The following is a 20,769-nucleotide window of genomic DNA, read 5'->3' on the forward strand; positions in this document are numbered from 1 at the left end:
TCAAATTTTATTGAACAAACCTCCTAATGATAACAGTATTTTTTTTAAACATAAAAAACTTACAATGCACTGTTCCAAATTATTACGCACAGTAAGTTTCAAAACACTTTATAGGTTGTAAAGAACTGAAAATTGTCATTTGTTGTGTTTGCAGCATATTTACTGAAATCAAGAGCTATTTCAATCAAATTTATAACAACATTTTAACTTTTAAAACATTTTAACAGGTCACGTTACATTTTAACATAGGACCCCTTATTTGATAGAAGCTTCACAAGTCTTGCATCCATTGAACTTGTGAGTTTTTGGACAGTTTCTGCTTGAATTTGTTTGCAAGATGTCAGAATAGCCTCCCAGAGCTGCTGTCTGGATGTAAACTGCCTCCCACCCTCATAGATCTTTTGCTTGAGGATGCTCCAAAGGTTCTCAATAGGATTGAGGTCAGGGGAGGATGGAGGCCGCACCATGACTTTCTCTCCTTTTATCCCCATAGCAGCCATTGATGCAGAGGTATTCTTTGCAGCCTGAGATGGTGCATTGTCATGCATGAAGATGATTTTATTACGGAAAGCATAGTTCTTCCTTCTGTACCAGGGAAGAAAGTGGTCAGTTAGAAACTCCACATACTTTGCAGAGGTCATCTTTACACCTTTGGGGACCCTAAAGGGGCCGACCAGCTCTCTTCCCATGATTCTGGCCCAAAACATAACTCCACTACCGCCTTGCTGACGTCGCAGCCTTGTTGGAACAGGGTGGCCGTCCACCAACCATCCACTGTCATGGTTCTCACCGCGACATCCAGACGAGGTCGCTCCAGAAGTGCCCAAAAGGGATTTGAACCTGAGTACTCTGCAGTCCTGGGGTTACTGTTTTTGCCTCTGAGCCACCATACAGCTCAGGAAATTCCAGAAGTCTACTCTTGCCTTGTATCCAGCACTGGGGGCTGGACGTTATCTGAGACTGCTCCTGTCCCTCATGGTTCACCTGTGGCTGATCACTGATTAGCCAGGTATAAGACACTGCCTCTCCCTGAGGGCAGTGTCAGATCATTAACTCTGGTTCAAGTATTGCTGTTTCGTGTTCCAGTGTTCTCTTGTTGATTCCTGACCTTGGCTTGTTATTTCATGTACCCTGACTTCTGGCATCCTCTGACCTCGGCTCTCTACTGGTTTATCCTGATTTCTGGCACCCACTGACCTTTGGCTTACCAACGACGATTCTCCTGTTTATGTCCGTATCTGCACTGCGACTTGGAGCATCATCCTGCACAGCCCCCGTGCACCGACTCACAGGCCAGGTGAATTTTTACCTGACCACCTTGGCCTGTGTTTACTTGCAAGGGTGAGCACATATATCTGCGCTACAGACTCCCATTCAGGTAAGCCCCGACATCCACTACTCCATCCATCTGGACCATCCAGGGTTGCACGGCACTCATCATTGAACAGGACTGTTTGAAAATTAGTCTTCATGTATTTTTCTGCCCAATGCAGCAGTTTCTGCTTGTGAGCATTGGTTAGTGGTGGCCGAATAGAAGGTTTATGCACAGTTGCAAGACTCTGGAGGACTCTACACCTTGATGTCCGTGGGACTCCAAAGGCACCCGCAGCTTCAAATATCTGTTTGCTGCTATGTAATGGTATTTTAGCAGCTGCTCTCTTGATCCGATGCATGGATCTGGCAGAAATCTTCCTCAGTGTGCCTTTATCTGCACGAACCCGTCTGTGCTCTGAATCAGCCACAGATCTCTTAATAGTGCGATGATCACGCTTAAGTTTTCGTGAAATATCTAATGTTTTCATACCTCGTCCAAGGCATTGAACTATTTCACTCTTTTCGGCAGCAGATAAATCCTTTTTCTTCCCCATATTGCATGAAAATGGTGCTCTGCTCAATAATGTGGAACACCCTCCTTTAGTAGTTTTTCCTTAAATTGGGCTCACCTGGCAACCTAATTATCACAGGTGTCCGAGATTGTTTTCAGTGATCAAAAGAGCCCCGAGACACAATGCCATCCATGAGTTAAACTGAAAAACAAAATATTTAATCTTTGTGACACTTAAATAGAATTTGCATAATAATTTGGAACAGGGTGTAAATGAACTGGAATGATTTTCTAATGCATCATTAATCCCGATTTGGCTAATTTGGTATAAATGGTTACTCCAGCCTCCATGACCACTTCTGCTTTTAGAATTTGTTATGGAGCAAGGAATTTGTATTTGCTCCATTTCTATTTGAACACTAACACACGTGACGTATGTAGCCCGGAATGGAGTTTCCTCCCAGCCCTCCCCTCCTCCCTGAATTTTCTATATTAGTCTTTTTTTTATCCCCTATCTTTGTCCACTCCCATGTCCATCACCCAATACAGCTCAGAGTAAGCGCATGTGTTCGGATCCCGGGGATTGGTCCAATCAAATGCTTTTCTATGAGAAGCGTTTGACCAGTTGATTGGTCCTTGGAGACCTACAGAGTGATGCGGCATGATGTCGTACGGGGTGTGGAAGAACCTCACCCAACTCTAGGTTCCAGACAAGTTTTTATCTTCATTTTACAGATTTTGGTAATAAATAAGGGGTGCACAAAGCATCTAATGTCCAACAAGGCATTCTAAATTTAAAAATATTATATTGAAAAAGGATTAAGGTAAACTTTTACAATTTCCAACTTGTTTTTCAGTTCACGCACGGTTTGGTTAATAAACTCCACGCTGGCCTTAATTCAGAAACAGTTACTAATTAATTTTATCTCACATGTTACGAATATGTCCAGTTAGACATAGCGATTATTTCTGAACCTAGACACAAAATGTCAGGGTATTTATATCGGCAGACATTTTGTGCTATGATAGAAATTAAAGTGTATATTCTAAGTCACTCTGAACAGAACAGACTCCATTTTGTTATTTTCAAGTTAACAAAGAGACACAAAATTTCTATCCTTTCTGTAAAACTAACCACTTTGCCAGAGCTAAAGGAATGCTTAGTATATACAAACCTGTTGATAAGAAATGAGAACGGGGGATGGACAGACTGTCTAAATGCTAAACCCAGACATTTGTGACAGATAAGATTAAATAATTTAATTTTACTTTCGATATTGTATAGAGTCCCATTGTAATTTAGGGGTCATACTGTAATTATAACTGTCATATTAGAAATTATAGCAGAATTTGCCAGCCACATAGTCTGAAGAAAGCCTCAAAAAAACCTCTTTGAACTGACAGAAATCTTTATAGTTGTCTATAACTTAAGTTAAGGTAAATGACGTCAAAATAGCCACCAGGAAAAGTTAACTCTTTCTTGGATAGGAATGTTTAGTGGGACCAGACTGCCCTCTATAGACCAAATACTTAAATTACTATCTGGAAGGTAACCACACCCCCAGTTTTCTATTGGTCTATCACCTAGTGACGAACAGAGAATTTTTCCCTTTAAAAGTTAAGACAAAGGGAAGAGAGAGGTATGCAGAGAAAGCAAAGCAAAGCAAGTAAGCAAGAGAGTGAGCAGTCGGGGGCAAAGAGTTGGAAGCAGACTAAGTCAGGAGACAGAGAAAGAGACCCATGACATTCAAATTCCTGAGAATACCTACTAATCTGATGAAAATATCTACTCAACTGGTAATTATACTGGCTTCATTTAATTAATCTAAATTAATTAACATTTTCTAATTGAATGATATATGACTGCATAAATCACGATCAGATTTCGATATTTAGAAATCTTAGTTAACTAAGAAATATATGATTAAACATTCTATTCTGCAGATAGAAAAGATTAATTATGTATTTAATGTGACATATCACATGTTAGCATATCGTGATATTTATCCAGGTGTATTGATTTGCTCTAAAATAAGATAAAATATCTGTTTAGGCAAGTTAAAATTCTGCTTATAGAACATGGTAGATTACTCTTATTGGATGGTTCCAGGAAATGACTAATGAGCTGGTTTAAATGTTATTTTATTTAAAATTACATGAGAATAGATCTTAATTACCTAGGAGGTCTAGCCAGCATTGAAAGGGTTATTCTAACTGTCAGCTAAAGTTTTCTGGTCTTATGCTGAAAGCTTTTCTGTGTCTGTGTGTAAACTTTCACTTTCGTTTCTCTGTGAAAGACAGTCATAAATCTTGTCTTAGCCATTGGAAGATGTTTTTACATACCATATTGTATTGCATACCATGTTATACTGAATATTCATTGATTATTGTCACGCATGTTACATATAAATTATTATTATTTAAAATGTCACAATAAATTGTATCTATTTTTATAACAAATTGTGATTTTATTTATATGGAATACATTTCACTTACACTATAACGATCTTTGGGATCTGAGAATTGAAATAGTGGGCAATTCTCAACTGTTTACTATTATTATCCCATAAATATCCCCACAAAAAACAGCATTCAAATTTAACATTATTTTTATATATATTTAGTTCATTTCAGATAAACAAATATACTACTTTCCAGTATAAATAAACTGAAACTATGCGCATAATTTGCTTGTCTCCAAACCTTAAGTCGACAAATTTTCTCAAGTTTCCACAAGTTGGACTCTCAAGCCAAGTTGCAAAAACTATGAAGACATGCGCACGGTTTGTTCAAACTGTTCTAAAGGGTTGTTTCTCAAAATGTTTTCTTTAGTTCGTAACTATTTTCTTTAGTTCGTAACAGTCACTGGCAGTGTGAAAATTGTGATACGAATCCAAGATGGCTGACTCCACAATGAAGTATTGTCAGATCTTCAAGTGGTAATTCGAGAAAAACTTACTATTGTTTGCTTAGTTGAATAAAAAAAATAAAAGAGTCACCTGTTTGCATTATTGTTTAACACAGATTTTAAAAAATAGAAATATTTAAGTGACACTGTTACTTTAAAAAAATACACATAATCACTATACGATAGTATGTATAACTGTATCACAGAGTATAATCATTGGCGCAGTACACAGATTAATCTTGACCGTTTTAACTGTCTCATTTGAATCTGTCGGATCAAACAAGGATTAAGAAACATTTTACTGTAATGATTAACACAAAGCTCAATAGAAGTGAAATACTTTTTTTCTTCCATCAGTCTTACAAGTAATAAGTAAACTAGTTCTTAACTGAATTCCTGGGGGAAACAGAACTGACACCCACCACGCACAGACATAAAAAAAAATAAAAAAATAAAAAAATAATAATAATAAAAATATAATAATAATAATAATGACATTAAACATGAGAGAAAAGAAAAAGCCACTATCAATATACACCACTGAACAAAACATTGAGTGTCACATGTAACTCGTGTTAAAAAAAAATCAAGTTTGGGAGATGCTTTAGGAAATGCCATCACAATCTTGTTCAGTCAAGGTAAAGGCAGGGCACACAATGCAAATAAAGAGGAAGAATGCTCGCTCTATGCGGACTACCTGGCGCAAAGGGCGGAGCTTATAAGAATGACTGACAGGGGGCCAAGATGGAGTCGCCCAGTTACAAAATAAATTGCTGTGGAGCTCAATGATATACACACACACTACACATTACTTGTAGTTTTTATCCGTTATACATTCATACTAATAAAATGTTCTCTGCTGTTTAAAACGTAAAGATAAAGAGATAAAGGTGGAATGGCGAGACACTCGAGATGTTATTTACAGCGTTTTTTAGACCGTCGCCTGTACAACATGTCAGTGTAGCAAGGCTTGCCCAATGAACGATCCGCATTGCCTTATCACGGCAGGCACGGATTAGATCAGCAGCCGAGCAGAAAGTGCCACTGCTGGACAGACTTCAGAAAGTTTCTAAACAGTAGTCGTACGAGATGTGATTTCCTAGTTATTGATGTGGAAAGGCTGCTGGGTGAAGGCAAACATCAGGATGCCAGCCAGAGGCACAATTAGTAATGGGCACACAGAAACAAAAAGGAATAGAAATATTACCATTACATAAGGAATGTTCTGCAGCACACTGGGCATGTTTAACCCCTCAGGTGACAGTGGTGTGACCAACACATTGCTTTACCATGAGATGGTCATAGCGGTCATACCAATAGCATTAAAAGGGTAAAGAAACTGCCCCCTTGCACCCCAAAGAACCCTCTTCCCAGAGGCATAACTAGAAACCACCAAGCATCGGTGCCCCCCCCATCCTCATGTCTCACCCCTCCCCAAGCCCTTCCATGTGTCTCATCCCCCCAGCACCTCCATGTGTCCCATTCCCTCCTCCCCAGCCCCTCCATATGTCTCAATGCCTCCCCCAGTCCCTCCATGTGTGTCATTCCCTTTACCCGAGCCCCTCTGTGTGTCTCATTCCCCCAGCCCCTCCATGTGTGTCATTCCCTCCTCCCCAGCCCCTCCATATGTCTCAATGCCTCCCCCCAGTCCCTCCATGTGTGTCATTCCCTTTACCCGAGCCCCTCTCTGTGTCTCATTCCCCCAGCCCCTCCATGTGTGTCATTCCCTCCTCCCTAGCCCCTCCATGTGTCTCAATGCCTCCCCCCAGTCCCTCCATGTGTGTCATTCCCTTCACCCGAGCCCCTCTGTGTGTCTCATTCCCCCAGACCCCCAAATGTGTGTCATTCCCTCCTCCCCAATCCTCCATATGTCTCAATGCCTCCCCCCAGTCCCTCCATGTGTGTCATTCCCCCAGCCCCTCCATGTCTCAACCCCTGCCCCCAGCCCCTTCACGTGTGTCATTCCCTCCCCCCACCCCTCCATGTGTCTCAGTCCCTCACACCTAGTCCCTCCATGAGTCCCATTCCCCCAAAGCACCTTCATTACCTTCCCCCCTCCTCCTCCATGTGTCTCATATCCCCTCAGCTCCTTCATGGCTTAGTCCCCCCCACCACCAAACCCCTCTGTGTCTCATATCCCCTCAGCTCCTTTATGACTCATTCCCCCATCCCACCCAGTCCCTTCATGTGTCTCATATCACCCCGGCTCCTTCATGGCTCAGTGTCCCCCCCTCATGTCCCATTCCTTCCCTCCTCCCCTCCTATACTTGCGCACTGCGGTACCAGGTTCGGTCTGACAGGACCTCCTGTCAGAACATGGTGCGCTCTGCCACGCTATACACAGGTCAGGAGCAGCACAGTGCTCCCCTCCTGCGGGACACCTGGCAACTGCAGGCCTCGGCCAGTGCGGTAGTGCACTGTCCATGAAGGTATGCAGGCGTCTGCGGTCGCAGGGGTCACACAGGCTGCCGGGCCACCTGGAGTGACAGGTCCGGTCGACCACGATAGTTACACCACTACCTCTTCAACCATACATTAAGCCTCCGGATTGCTACAAGTAGACATTATATCTACACTCAAAGACACACTGCAGACCCACCTAACGTCATCAAATCTATTTATCCTGTAAAAAAACACACGATGTGTAATACATTCATACACACAGCACAGCGCTGTGATTTTTATTGCTTTGGAGCTCTGTGATGATACATTCATACACACAGCACAGCGCTGTGATTTCTATTGCTTTGGAGCTCTGTGAAACATTCATACACAACACAGCACTGTGATTTCTATTGCTTTGGAGCTCTGTGATGATACATTCACACACACACACAGCACTGTGATTTCTATTTCTTTGGAGCTTTGCGATGATACATTCATACACACTGCATATTACAGCAAGCTTCATTCCTGTGGAGCTTTGTGATACACTCATACACACTGCACATTCCAATTGCAAATATTTATATAGCTCCAACCTATTCCGCAGACCTGTACAATAGGTAAACAAGACAAACATTTAATTCTAACCACACCTGTGTGACATGCAAGGCCCATATGAGCTTCCAATCTAAAAGGACAATGCTGTGGAGCTCTGTGATACAGTTATACATGCTGCACATAGCTGTGAGTTTTATTGCTGTGGAGCTCTGTGATACACTCATGCACACTGCACATCACTGTGAAAGCATCTCAAATAAGATTTAAATATATTGACAATCTGTTGCCTGCAGAGCTTGCAATCTATTATGCAACGCATACAACCCAGGCAGCTAGAAGATATTTAACTCAATTTTCAGGAGGCACACAAGTGAAATGTCTATATTACAAATGTCTTTAATGTACGAGCCTCTTATCTCACCGATGGTTCAGTGATGGAATGGAAACTTCACTTTATAAATTCAAACCGGAGTTTTTAATAGTGCTGCTTTATGAGAAAGGGGCTTGACAGGCAATAACTCCTTGTGCTCCCTCCCAAAATGTTAAGAATAGGCACCCGCACTGTGCAGTTTATAGCAGGGGTCCTCAAACTCTGGCCCCCCAGATGTTGCTGAACTACAACTCTCTGGTTATCTTTGTAATTCAAAGAATCATGGGAGTTGTAGTTCAGCAAAATCTGGAGGGCCACAGTTTGAGAACTCCTGATATGAAGGGTCAGAATGTATGAGATCACAGCAGGATTCGACAGGTAGTTCATGAGAGTTTTAGCTGGGTAGCGAGTGGCCCTGGCTATAGGACAGTAAAGTGATCCCCCTTAGTTTGAAACATATCTCCACCTAATGTTTTCAGGGTTTGAGAACTTAAAGGGACACTATAGGAAGCTATGCTGCCTGCCCTAGTACTTTCTGCCTCTTCCCTCAATAACACAGCCTTGTGATGGCTGCGAAGGTGATGGTTCATCCCTGCACTGGTGAGATGACCCAACACTCTCCCCCTGCTAACTTCCTTCCCACAAAGTTTGCACTTTGCAAAGCGCCCATCTCCAACACTTTCAAAGTGATCCCAAACTTTGCTGCGGCGCAAAACATTGGCACTTGCCCTTCGGGATTCTGCTGCTAATGGTGGTGTAATAATTGGTGGTGGGGGTGGTGGTGGTGGTGGTGGTGGTGGTGGTGGTGGTGGTGGTGGTGGTCTGCTAATGGTTGAAGTAGCAGGTGCTACTATTGGAGAAAGTGGAGAGGAAGGGGAAAAATGTGCACTTGTAGCAGGAGAAAAGGTTGGACTGCTCCCTGAAGAATTCTGACTTTCCTCTACTATCTCATCCTCATTCTCAGGCTCATAGTCAAGCTCTTCATCAGCCAGACTAAATGCAATTCCTGCAAGGTTGGGGGTAAGACTGATATCACCTCCAGGAATAATAGGACTAGGAGCACTGGGTAGCATTGGCAATGGCAACAACTCCTGTGCTGAGGTGCCGCTGTCAGTGGTAGAAGCAGGCGCAGCACTGGTGGTGGTGGAAGTGGTGGTCTTGAGAGGGGGATTAGGAAACAGCCTCCGTGTACAAGAAGGACGCTTCTTAGCAGCACGACTCACAGGCCTGCTTGTGGTATTGGAAGATGCTTGGGGAAAAACACGCTTCCTCTTACTTATTGGGCTACTCCTACTACCAGTTGTGTTTTTAGTATTAGTAGCCATAGTGCTCACCCTTAAAAGCCCTGCTGGTTTCCCTTTGCCATAGAAAAGACTTGCAATTCTGGGCCTTGCTGCACTGCTGCCTGCTATTGGTGCCACTGCCTTTCCTTGACCAGACTTTGGCCTCCTAGGTGGTGAGTCTGACATAGCAGCACTCCTTGACCGCTTAGGCTGACACATAGGCTGCGTACTCAAACTACCACTACTTGTGGTGGTGGCGGTGGTATTGGTGGTGGTGGTGGCTGACTGACCCTCCCTCACTTTACTAGTGGATGAACGTTTAAGAGGATCCATTTAGAATTTTAAAATAGTAAGAAAAGAAAAGAAAAGAAGTTGAAGAAAAGAAAAGAAAGAGATAATGTAATGTATGTACTATGTGGTGTTTTTAAAATAACGTTTATATTTTTATTAAAAAGGATTATTTGAAGTTTGGTGCTATGCTAATATACAGATCAACACAGATAAAAAAAAAAAAAAATAGAGACACTAGTACTGAGGCAGATTTCTTCACTCTAGTGCTTTCTGAGGAACTATACAAAACTGCACTGTCTGCCAACAACAAGTGCTCCCTGCTCGACTACTGCAAAAAACAGCGTATGAAAAAATTTACTAATATTAGAAAAATAAAATAATAAAAGGTTTACTACAGCTACCTTGAAGCTTAGGTTAGGACAGTCACACAGTCAATCAGAAACTAAAATGAACCAAATAAAAACAGCAACCAGTTAGCTTCACTGATTGCTGTTAAACAAACACACTAACTGAACTAATAAAAATCAGTTAATGAAAAAAGGAATTTCTTCACAACAGCAGTCAGAACAGTTAACTTCACTGCTGATGCTGATGTGAGCACAAAAAGAAAATGACACTAAAAGTGTGAAAAATGTAAAACAAAAATAGACTGTTTGATTGACTAGTGTGTTTTCTGTTCTAACAAAGCACAAAGAGACTGTACTACAACAAATATATAGTCTAAACTGAAGATAATTCTATCAACTTAATAAAATGTTTTAATTAAAACTGAAGCTAATTCTATTAACTGAATAAAAAAATATTACTTAACTTTTATACTGACTGCCTGCAAAATGACGCAGCACCTCTGTAAAATCAATTTAACAAAAATCCACTTTGCTGCTAAAAATAATTAACAGATAAACTAGATTTCTTTTCTTCTAGGCTAACAAGCTAGTCTACCCCTAGGGCAGAAGCCCTCAGGCCCACTACGCTAAAGTACTGGACTGATTCTACCTTTACTCTAAATCTAAATCAATTTAAGCTAATTAATTTTGATTAAATAAAAATAAACAGATTTAAAAAGATTTAAAAAGTAATACCTGGTTGCTGTAGGCAGTAAGCAAGCGGGGGGGAAGGCAGGCACTGGCAGTGCCAGCCAGGCACCGTGTGGCACACTGACAGCAGCACAGCTCTCAAAAAGCACTAAAATAAAATAAAAAATTCTCAGCAATAGACTCAAATTCAACAAGTGAGAACTGGTAGGCACACCAAGACTCACTCACAGAAAATCTCTAAGACAAGCAATGAGGCTAACACAGCACAGAAGCACAGTGTGTCAACAACAAAACTCAGTCAAAGAAGGGCATAGAAAGATCCACTGCCTGCTTTTATACTGCTGTTTAGTTATTTTTTAAATCCACGATAAAGCACTCACCATTGGATAAGCCCCTACAGCATCATGTCAAAGGAGTGAGCTGATTAGATAAATGAAAATCAGCTCACTCCCATACCCCTCCTTTTTGATTCATACAAGAAGGCATCCGAATGAACTAATACACGAATTGAGGCAAATCAGTTCATTCATTAGTTCATTAGTTCATTCGTTTTTCTACCATCCCCATGTAAAGCAATGAAAAAGCACGAATGGTTTGTGCGTTCGGTAGTTTGAATTCGGTAGTTTGAATTCGGTAGTTTGAATTCGGTAGTATGCTCTCGTTCGGTAGTTTGCATTGCAATACATTACACAGAGGTGCTAAAATGTAAATTCACCCAGAGTATAATTCAAAAAGCCGAATGAACGAACAAACGAAAGATTTTCGGCAAACGGCTATTCGTTTGTTCGTTCTTTAGTTTGTATAGCCTTTCGTAATTCGGTATTCGGAAGAATGACCGAAAATGCATATTTTCGTACGAAAATCCATTCGTACGAATACGAATGCCCAAGTCTAATAGGCACCTAGATCACTTCATCTCACTGACGAGGTCTGGGTGCAGTGACCCTGTCCGCTTTAGTCCTGCAATGTATAAATATTGCAGTGTCATGTTTACAATCTGCACTAAAACTGCGCTTATTGGCTGTCTACGAGGCAGTCACAGGAGGTGCTTTCTGGAGTTTCAAGCACTTTGACTCTGTGGTACTACGCTGGACGCCCTCACACTCTGCATGAGGAGGACATCCAGTGTCAAGGAAAGCTCAATAGGAAATGTTTTCCTGTGGAGAAGGCCTAATCTGGCGATCGTCACGCATGACCATTAGGTCCAACCATCAGCTGAGGTCAGAGGAGGCTGAGTGCTTCCCAGGGCCGGCATAGAGTAAATGAAGAGTAAATTAGCCTTTATATCGCTGGGTGGGGGAGTGGGGCGGCAGTGGAACGTCCTTGTATTCCTGACACTAAGGTGTTCCTTTAAGAAGGTTTGGAACAAAACCCAATCTACCAGGATCGCACAATTTCAGCAGTGTGTTTGTTGCTTAATGACCTTACGGTATCTCAGATTTTACAAACTCAGGGAAACTGTGAGATTCTCAACGCATGGGCTGCCCAAATACTTGATATTCCGAAAGATACACATTCCCTTGAGTAACCCCAATTTTAAACAAAATTGAAATGGAGTCTTTGCGAATAAAGTCCTTTATAAATTCACAGATTCCCTGCAAGTCCTGTCCTTAAACAGTCACACTAAGCACTATCATAACGCTGCCTAATAACAAAGATGATGGTGTATAAAGCACCCTGCACATAATCTCAGCTATGTGCGGGGTGCTTCATACATTAATCATAAGGCGGCCTTAAAGCACCTTGTAGAGCCCAGTGTTAGAGAGGGGCCTGATAGCCATGAAGATGTCAAAGCTGGGCCCCATTTACGATTCCTATAGTAAGAGTAAAGGGGCCAAAATTGGTAACCTCTCTAGTATTACAACACCACTAACAATCCAGTGACCCGGTATTACACCACTAACAATCCACAGGTCTTCCAGTGACCCGGTATTACACCACTAACAATCCACAGGTCTTCCAGTGACCCGGAATTACACCACTAACAATCCACAGGTCTCTCAGTGACCCAGTATTACACCACCACTAATACTCCACAGGTCTCTCAGTGACCCGGTATTACACCACCACTAACCATCCACAGGTCTTCCAGTGACCCGGTATTACACCACTAACAATCCACAGGTCTCTCAGTGACCCGGTATTACACCACTAACAATCCACAGGTCTTCCAGTGACCCGGTATTACACCACTAACAATCCACAGGTCTTCCAGTGACCCGGTATTACACCACCACTAACAATCCACAGGTCTTCCAGTAACCCAGTATTACACCACTACTAATACTCCACAGGTCTTCCAGTAACCCGGTGTTACACCACCACTAACCATCCACAGGTCTTCCAGTGACCCGCTATTACTCCACCACTAACCATCCACAGGTCTTCCAGTAACCCGGTATTACACCACCACTAACAATCCACAGGTCTTCCAGTGACCCGGTATTACACCACCACTAACAATCCACAGGTCTTCCAGTGACCCGGTATTACACCACCACTAACAATCCACAGGTCTTCCAGTGACCCGGTATTACACCACCACTAACAATCCACAGGTCTTCCAGTGACCCGGTATTACACCACCACTAACAATCCACAGGTCTTCCAGTGACCCGGTATTACACCACCACTAACAATCCACAGGTCTTCCAGTGACCCGGTATTACACCACCACCAACCATCCACAGGTCTTCAAGTGACCCGGTATTACACCACTAATAAACTGCACATGGTTATAGAGTACAAGCATATATAGTAGTTCTGTAGAACAGGTATAAAAAAATGTATATACAGTATTGATGTAATTCTACATAATAATACAACCTGTATGTAGCCCCTCTCCCCCTTTCCCCTATCCAACCAGTTATCTGCCTACACAAACCTATTCACAGATAATTCACCCCACATTTAAACAGGGCCAGGCTTCCACCTCTCCATTCTCCTAACACAGGAAGAACTTACTTTTCTACCCTCTCTAGACCATGCAGTGCCGTCCCCACACATACACTGCACCCAGTTATATGTCCCCCCATCCACTGCATCCAGTTATGTCTCCCCCATACCCTGCATCCAGTTATCCCTGCCCCATTCACTGCACCCAGTTATGTCCCCCCATACACTGCATCCAGTTATGTCTCCCCCATACCCTGCATCCAGTTATCTCTGCCCCATACACTGCACCCAGTTATCTCTCAGCCATACACTGCATCCAGTTATGTCTCCCCCATACCCTGCATCCAGTTATGTCTCCCCCATACCCTGCATCCAGTTATCTCTCCCCCATACACTGTACCCAGTTATGTCTCCCCCATACACAGCACCCAGTTATGTCTCCCCCATACACAGCACCCAGTTATGTCTCCCCCATACACTGCACCCAGTTATGTCTCCCCCATACACTGCACTTAGTTATGTCTCCCCCATACACTGCATCCAGTTATGTCTCCCCCATACACAGCACTCAGTTATGTCTCCCCATACACAGCATCCAGTTATGTCTCCCCCATACCCTGCATCCAGTTATCTCTGCCCCATACACTGCACCCAGTTATCTCTCAGCCATACACTGCATCCAGTTATGTCTCCCCCATACCCTGCATCCAGTTATCACTCCCCCATACACTGTACCCAGTTATGTCTCCCCCATACACAGCACCCAGTTATGTCTCCCCCATACACAGCATCCAGTTAGGTCTCCCCCATACTCTGCACCCAGTTATGTCCTCCCCATACACAGCACCCAGTTATGTCTCCCCATACACTGTACCCAGTTATGTCTCCCCCCATACACAGCACCCAGTTATGTCTCCCCCATACACAGTACCCAGTTATGTCTCCCCCATACACAGCACCCAGTTATGTCTCCCCCATACACAGCACCCAGTTATGTCTCCCCGATACACAGCACCCAGTTATGTCTCCCCGATACACAGCACTTAGTTATGTCTCCCCCATACACTGCATCCAGTTATGTCTCCCCCATACACAGCACCCAGTTATGTCTCCCCCCATACACTGCATCCAGTTATGTCTCCCCCATACACTGTACCCAGTTATGCCCTACCCATACACAGCACCCAGTTATGTCTCCCGCATACACAGCATCCAGTTATGTCTCCCCCATACACTGCACCCAGTTATGTCTCCCCCATACACAGCACCCAGTTATGTCTCCCCATACACAGCACCCAGTTATGTCTCCCCATACACAGCACCCAGTTATGTCTCCCCATACACAGCACCCAGTTATGTCTCCCCATACACAGCACCCAGTTATGTCTCCCCATACACAGCACCCAGTTATGTCTCTCCATACACAGCACTCAGTTATGTCTCCCCATACACAGCACTCAGTTATGTCTCCCCATACACAGCACCCAGTTATGTCTCCCCCATACACTGCACCCAGTTATGTCTCCCCCATACACTGCACCCAGTTATGTCTCCCCCATACACTGCACCCAGTTATGTCTCCCCCATACACAGCACCCAGTTATGTCTCCCCCATTTACAGCACCCAGTTATGTCTCCCCCATACACAGCACCCAGTTATGTCTCCCCCATACACTGCACCCAGTTATGTCTCCCCATACACAGCACCCAGTTATGTCCTACCCATACACAGCACCCAGTTATGTCTCCCCCATACACAGCACCCAGTTATGTCTCCCCATACACAGCACTCAGTTATGTCTCCCCCATACACAGCACCCAGTTATGTCCTACCCATACACAGCACCCAGTTATGTCTCCCCCATACTCTGCATCCAGTTATGTCTCCCCCATACACAGCACCCAGTTATGTCTCCCCCATACACTGCACCCAGTTATGTCTCCCCATACACTGCACCCAGTTATGTCCTACCCATACACAGCACCCAGTTATGTCTCCCCCATACACAGCACCCAGTTATGTCTCCCCATACACAGCACTCAGTTATGTCTCCCCATACACAGCACCCAGTTATGTCTCCCCCATACACTGCACCCAGTTATGTCTCCCCCATACACAGCACCCAGTTATGTCCTACCCATACACTGCACCCAGTTATGTCTCCCCATACACAGCACCCAGTTATGTCTCCCCCATACACAGCACCCAGTTATGTCCTACCCATACACTGCACCCAGTTATGTCTCCCCCATACTCTGCACCCAGTTATGTCTCCCCATACACTGCACCCAGTTATGTCTCCCCCATACACTGCACCCAGTTATGTCTCCCCATACACAGCACCCAGTTATGTCTCAGCCATACACTGCACCCAGTTATGTCTCCCCATACACAGCACCCAGTTATGTCTCAGCCATACACTGCACCCAGTTATTTGCCCTCTGGTTTACCATTGTCCTCCTGATGCCATGCCCCAGCTGGTGCCCAGTTGCCTGTCATGCCCCATGTCCTACCTGGAATACCCTCTTTTGGCTGCAGGGTTCTGGTAGTCATTGCTGGGCTGGAAAGCCATGAATGGGTGCAGTTTACTCCCTCCCAGGTTTAGCAACATACAGCTGTGCAGCATCCAGGCAGCAGATCCCCAGCCCTGGTCCTCAGATCCAGTGAGCCCCCTCCCCCTGCCAGTGCAGGCACAGTGTTACAATGGCAGCTAGGAAGTGATGTGTAACACATAAAGTGCAGAGTACACAGCCAGCAGCACTCCCCTGCATGTGATGTCATGGCATGCTTGTATTGTCAGGCCAGGGATAGGAGGGCTGGACTCTCTTACTGTGTGACCCTTCCCTCCCCTGCTTCACTATGGTTCCCACTCATCAGAATATGTCTGCTGCCTGCTCTGTGTGTCTCCATACAGGGAGCTTAATAGCAACAGCTGCCCGTGGGTTAACCCCTTCCTGCCTGGCAGGGAGACAGCCAGACACAGGCTCAGCCAATCTCAGGCTCCCTCAAAAGCATTGTCTGCAAATCCCAGCTTGCCAGTGGGTTGGCTATAGGATATAACCCCTGTTTTGTTTGGATCGCCGTGGCACCGGGATCAGAATGCCTGTGGCTTCCAACCTCGCAGACCTTTGTCTCTGCCCTGCTCACAATACTTCGCCTGGCCGTGCCTGAACACAGGGTTAACCCCGCCACAGCCATCTGCAGCCGCACAGCACAGAACACAGGGCTGCGTTTTATATTCTGTGGTTTACCGAGAACGTTCTTCTTAAAGTGGATTTATTTACGCAATGCGTGATACAGTACTTTTAAAGGGTACAAACAAACAGAGTTTGACAGAGCGAGACAGGATGACGCACAAGGGGCTGAGGGCCCAGTACCGCAAACTTACAATCTAAGGTTTTGCAAATATTCTGAGAATTTTGGAAAGCACACAGTTATATTTACACTCCCCCCAAACACTGTAATTCAGGAACACGGGACACAGGGGGCAGTCGGTATACATTACATGCAGACTGAGATACAAGCCAGCTATACACATGTTCAGTGCGCTTAATATCACGTACTTATGTGTAGAACCCTAAAAATCTCTTTCGAGTATTCACTATTATTTAAACTATCTGATGCTTGCCTATTTTACAAGTCACTACACTTACAGTACACGCCGGAAATATTTGGCTCGTCTGAATCGATTCCGAATTTCGGCCATATGGTGTTACAGTTCAGACAGATTTAGTCAATGCGATTGTTCAGACAAACCAAATTGGTGTAAAAATACACATACTGCAAAAAATGTGCAAAATTTTAATATAATATAAATATTATGTATATATTTTGCAGTGCAATGATAGGAGCACTTCCACACCATTTGATTCACAGATAAAGCGATAAGTAACCAATAGAGAAAAAGAAAAAAAAAATTATATTTATATATTTATCACATATATATAATATATAAATGTAGGTTGTTTTTACTGCTCTTTAAATATATAGTCCCCTAACTATCAATCATCTCTTTTTGGGGTGCCATGGACAGGAGTCCGAATCACGAAACAATGAGCTTACACGTTTTGTTACGCGATTCGGACCTCGTGGCAATTCACCAGTCACCCGAAATTCAGACAAATTGCGATTCATTTGAAACCTAATTTTCAACTCTACGAATTATTGTCAAAACAGCGCCATCAAAACTGCGATGTTAAAAATGTAGAGTTTTGTTATGGCGAGAAACCAATGGCATTGCATGTATGATAGTGCAGAGTCATTAGAGCTGGGTTTATAAAAGAACATCGTGCTACAACATAGCTTAACTACCCTTAAAGTATTGTAAAGAAAGTCATTATAAATGGCGCTGTAAACATGATGTGCCCATAGAACACGCCATGACAGCATCTCTTAAATAACTCAGCATTTAAGGAATGTTATTTGGGCACAAGAATACTACATAGAGGATATAACTTTTCATGTGTCACCCAACAGATTACAGAAGAGATAGGTGTCCAGGAAAATCCAAGGTAGAACTTATCACATTAAATAATTTAAACATTCTCAGAAAACGGGATTCAGACAATGTTTGCAATCTGTTTAATGTGGGGGATTTCTATTAAAAAAAATCATGGAGCTGTGATCTTTCCTTACTTTCCAAAATATTCAATAATACATTTAAAAAGTTACCTGCGCACTATCCCAAATCCTTACGCACATTTAAATAACTGGAAATATCTTAGTATCGCTCCAAAATGGCCACATAAGTGTAAGCTCACCTGCCACATCAAGGCAAAACCTCCCAGGTGAATCCTACACTAACAACTCACCTTGCTGTCTTTAGCCAGAAGATAAAATCTCTAATGATTTAAATGATTTAACTTATTAAACCCTAAGAGGGAACACATGGGGGAAAAATACAACCATACAAAATTAAGCTCTGCACTTAATCTTTCATTACTCCTGGGCAGCTATAGTGACTATAGTACACATCAAAAAAGTCAAATATAAGACGAAAATAGCCCAAATGGAAACATTCTCCAAGTCAGCAATGCTTCTCGTTCAGCTATTGTGGTCTTTGAAATTCATGTAGAATTCCCAGCAATTTTCACCTTGTTTGTCCATGACAAAATTTATTCCAAAACTGTTATTGTTATTCATTGAAGTCAGAATTTTTAGAAATTCAAGAAGAACTCAAGCAGGTTTTTTCACTCAACTTTTAGCAAATTAAATCTGAATGTCAAACTTTGGGCTAAACGATCCAAGCTGTTAGATTTTTTTTCCGAGACACCTGTGTTAGCCTCATATTTGCTGTTTGTATTTCAAAGGTAACTCCAACCATCACAATCACTACAGACCTCGTGTTTTGATGTAATGGGGCAAAAGGCTTTGCAACCCCTTACCTGAGTCCCGCCAGGCTCCAGACCTGCAGAAGCTGGATGCTGATCCTGCCGACCATTCATTAGCTGAGTGTGTCGGCTGAGCTCTCTCAGCCAATGAATGAAACTCTGCAGACACGAATATGCTAGTTTTTTTTTTTTTTTTAATTCTTTATTTATACACAAGGTAGGTAACCACAGGCATGTGAAAGCAGTATAAAGAAATACAGAGTGCGGTAATATAGTATCACATATACGAACCCTTAGATCATGAACATACAATGGTTTTGAAAACATTACGTTAAAGAAAGCAGAAATATTAATCAGTCCACAGTTTTCATAATTCGTGAGAGTTCCGTTGTTATAAATGCATGAACATGTGTGGAGTTACACCTCGTTGTTTTTTATTTTAGTAATATAGGAAGATATCGGACCTCCTCTGTACACCTCTCAAGTCTACATAAATCCCTAGCGTGCTAGAGCATTGGGCCTAGGTTTTCGTCTAAAAAGCCAATGAATCCCAGTTCTATATACAAGACTAGTTGGTTTATATGATATCTTTGACCTCGTATCATTTGTGGGCGTCGCCCTAGGCCTTGGATCGGCACGTATGTGGTATATTGTCCAAAGCATTCAGTGGGCGGTGTCATCTAGATAGGGGACGTAGCGATGATATGGCCTGGTGTACATGGAGTCGGACGTAGAAAGGTTAGAGAAGATAGGGTGAAGGAACTCAGTGAGAAGAGGGGGAGGGTGTGGGGAAGGAAGAGGGGGGGGGAGGGTGGAAGGAGTAGGTTCAATCCGTAGTAGCGTGTTATAATTATAGGTAAGTTTCATGAATTAAATTTAAACTATAAGGCGTTGGGCCCTGGTGGAAATCAAGGTGCCTCAAGCATCTTCCCCAAGCCATAACCACGAATATGCTAGTTTCAGTCTATATATTCTGATCATCTGATCCGAAGAATTAAATAATATTTTGTTGCTCCCAGGTCGGATGTCTCCGTCTGTCGTTCAGCTCTTTGTGCCTGGTAGCCTACCAACTAAATATCTAATTAGCCAAGTCCAATATTTCCATCACAGTCTTCCTAGGCATTGATTTGTAGTTTTACCGGAGCTGTAACCATGAGTCCTTGCATATTTAGATTCGGCGGGGAGGGGGATGTTACCCCCTATACATGCACAGAGGCAATTAAATGGGGCACTCCAGACCCCTAAAGCATGTGAGCTTTCTGAAGTGCTTTATGTGTGAAGAGCATGTTTACTTTTTTCATTTTACAAAAAGTGCACATTTCTATAGAGATTGGCACTATTATAAATTAATCTGGTCACACCTCCCTGCCTGTCAATCATACAACCGGCCCTGTTACTTCCTGGTCTGGGTAGCTCAGTGGAGCTAAATTCAAGAGGCAGCAATTGCTCAGAGCACCTGCCTTGCAAAGACTTCTCATTGAACTGCATTGGGAAGACAGACTCCCAAAGTCGGGGGAAGGGAGGGAGGGTTTGAAGGGTGGGGCTTGCAAAGATGCACAATTAAATGCATACTTGTTTCCATTGGGGTATATCTATTAAACAGTTTTTTTTTTTTTGTATTTGGACAGTGGAGTGTCCCTTTAACACATACATTGGAGGTAAGATGGACTGGATTCTTTGTCAAGATGAGATTCATGGGAGTTAAATTATATAGTGTGATCCCTTATTATAAATGTGGATACAGAGTCCACAGGCTAAGATAATTCTAGCCAGAAGGTACAGTGATCCAAAAATGGGGCTGTTAAAAATAACATTATAGCGAATGTGAACTCTTATGAATACAGCGCATTGACAGCTTCAATTTAAAAGGTTTAAATGACTTCCTT

At 43.1% G+C, this 20,769-nt stretch overlaps 1 protein-coding gene across 1 annotated transcript in view; it reads right to left on the reverse strand.

Moving 5' to 3' along the window:
* GPSM1 (G protein signaling modulator 1) overlaps nucleotides 1–16,249 on the reverse strand; it is a 186,753-nt gene extending 170,504 nt beyond the window's left edge. Inside the window, exon 1 of the mRNA XM_063432877.1 lies at nucleotides 16,067–16,249. Coding sequence (XP_063288947.1) covers nucleotides 16,067–16,179 — 113 coding nt within the window. The 5' untranslated portion in view covers nucleotides 16,180–16,249. The remainder of the gene's footprint in view (nucleotides 1–16,066) is intronic.
* Nucleotides 16,250–20,769: the final 4,520 nt, after the last annotated feature.

The sequence above is a fragment of the Pelobates fuscus genome, chromosome 9, assembly GCF_036172605.1.
Source record: "Pelobates fuscus isolate aPelFus1 chromosome 9, aPelFus1.pri, whole genome shotgun sequence".
Classification (NCBI taxonomy): Eukaryota; Metazoa; Chordata; class Amphibia; order Anura; family Pelobatidae; genus Pelobates; species Pelobates fuscus.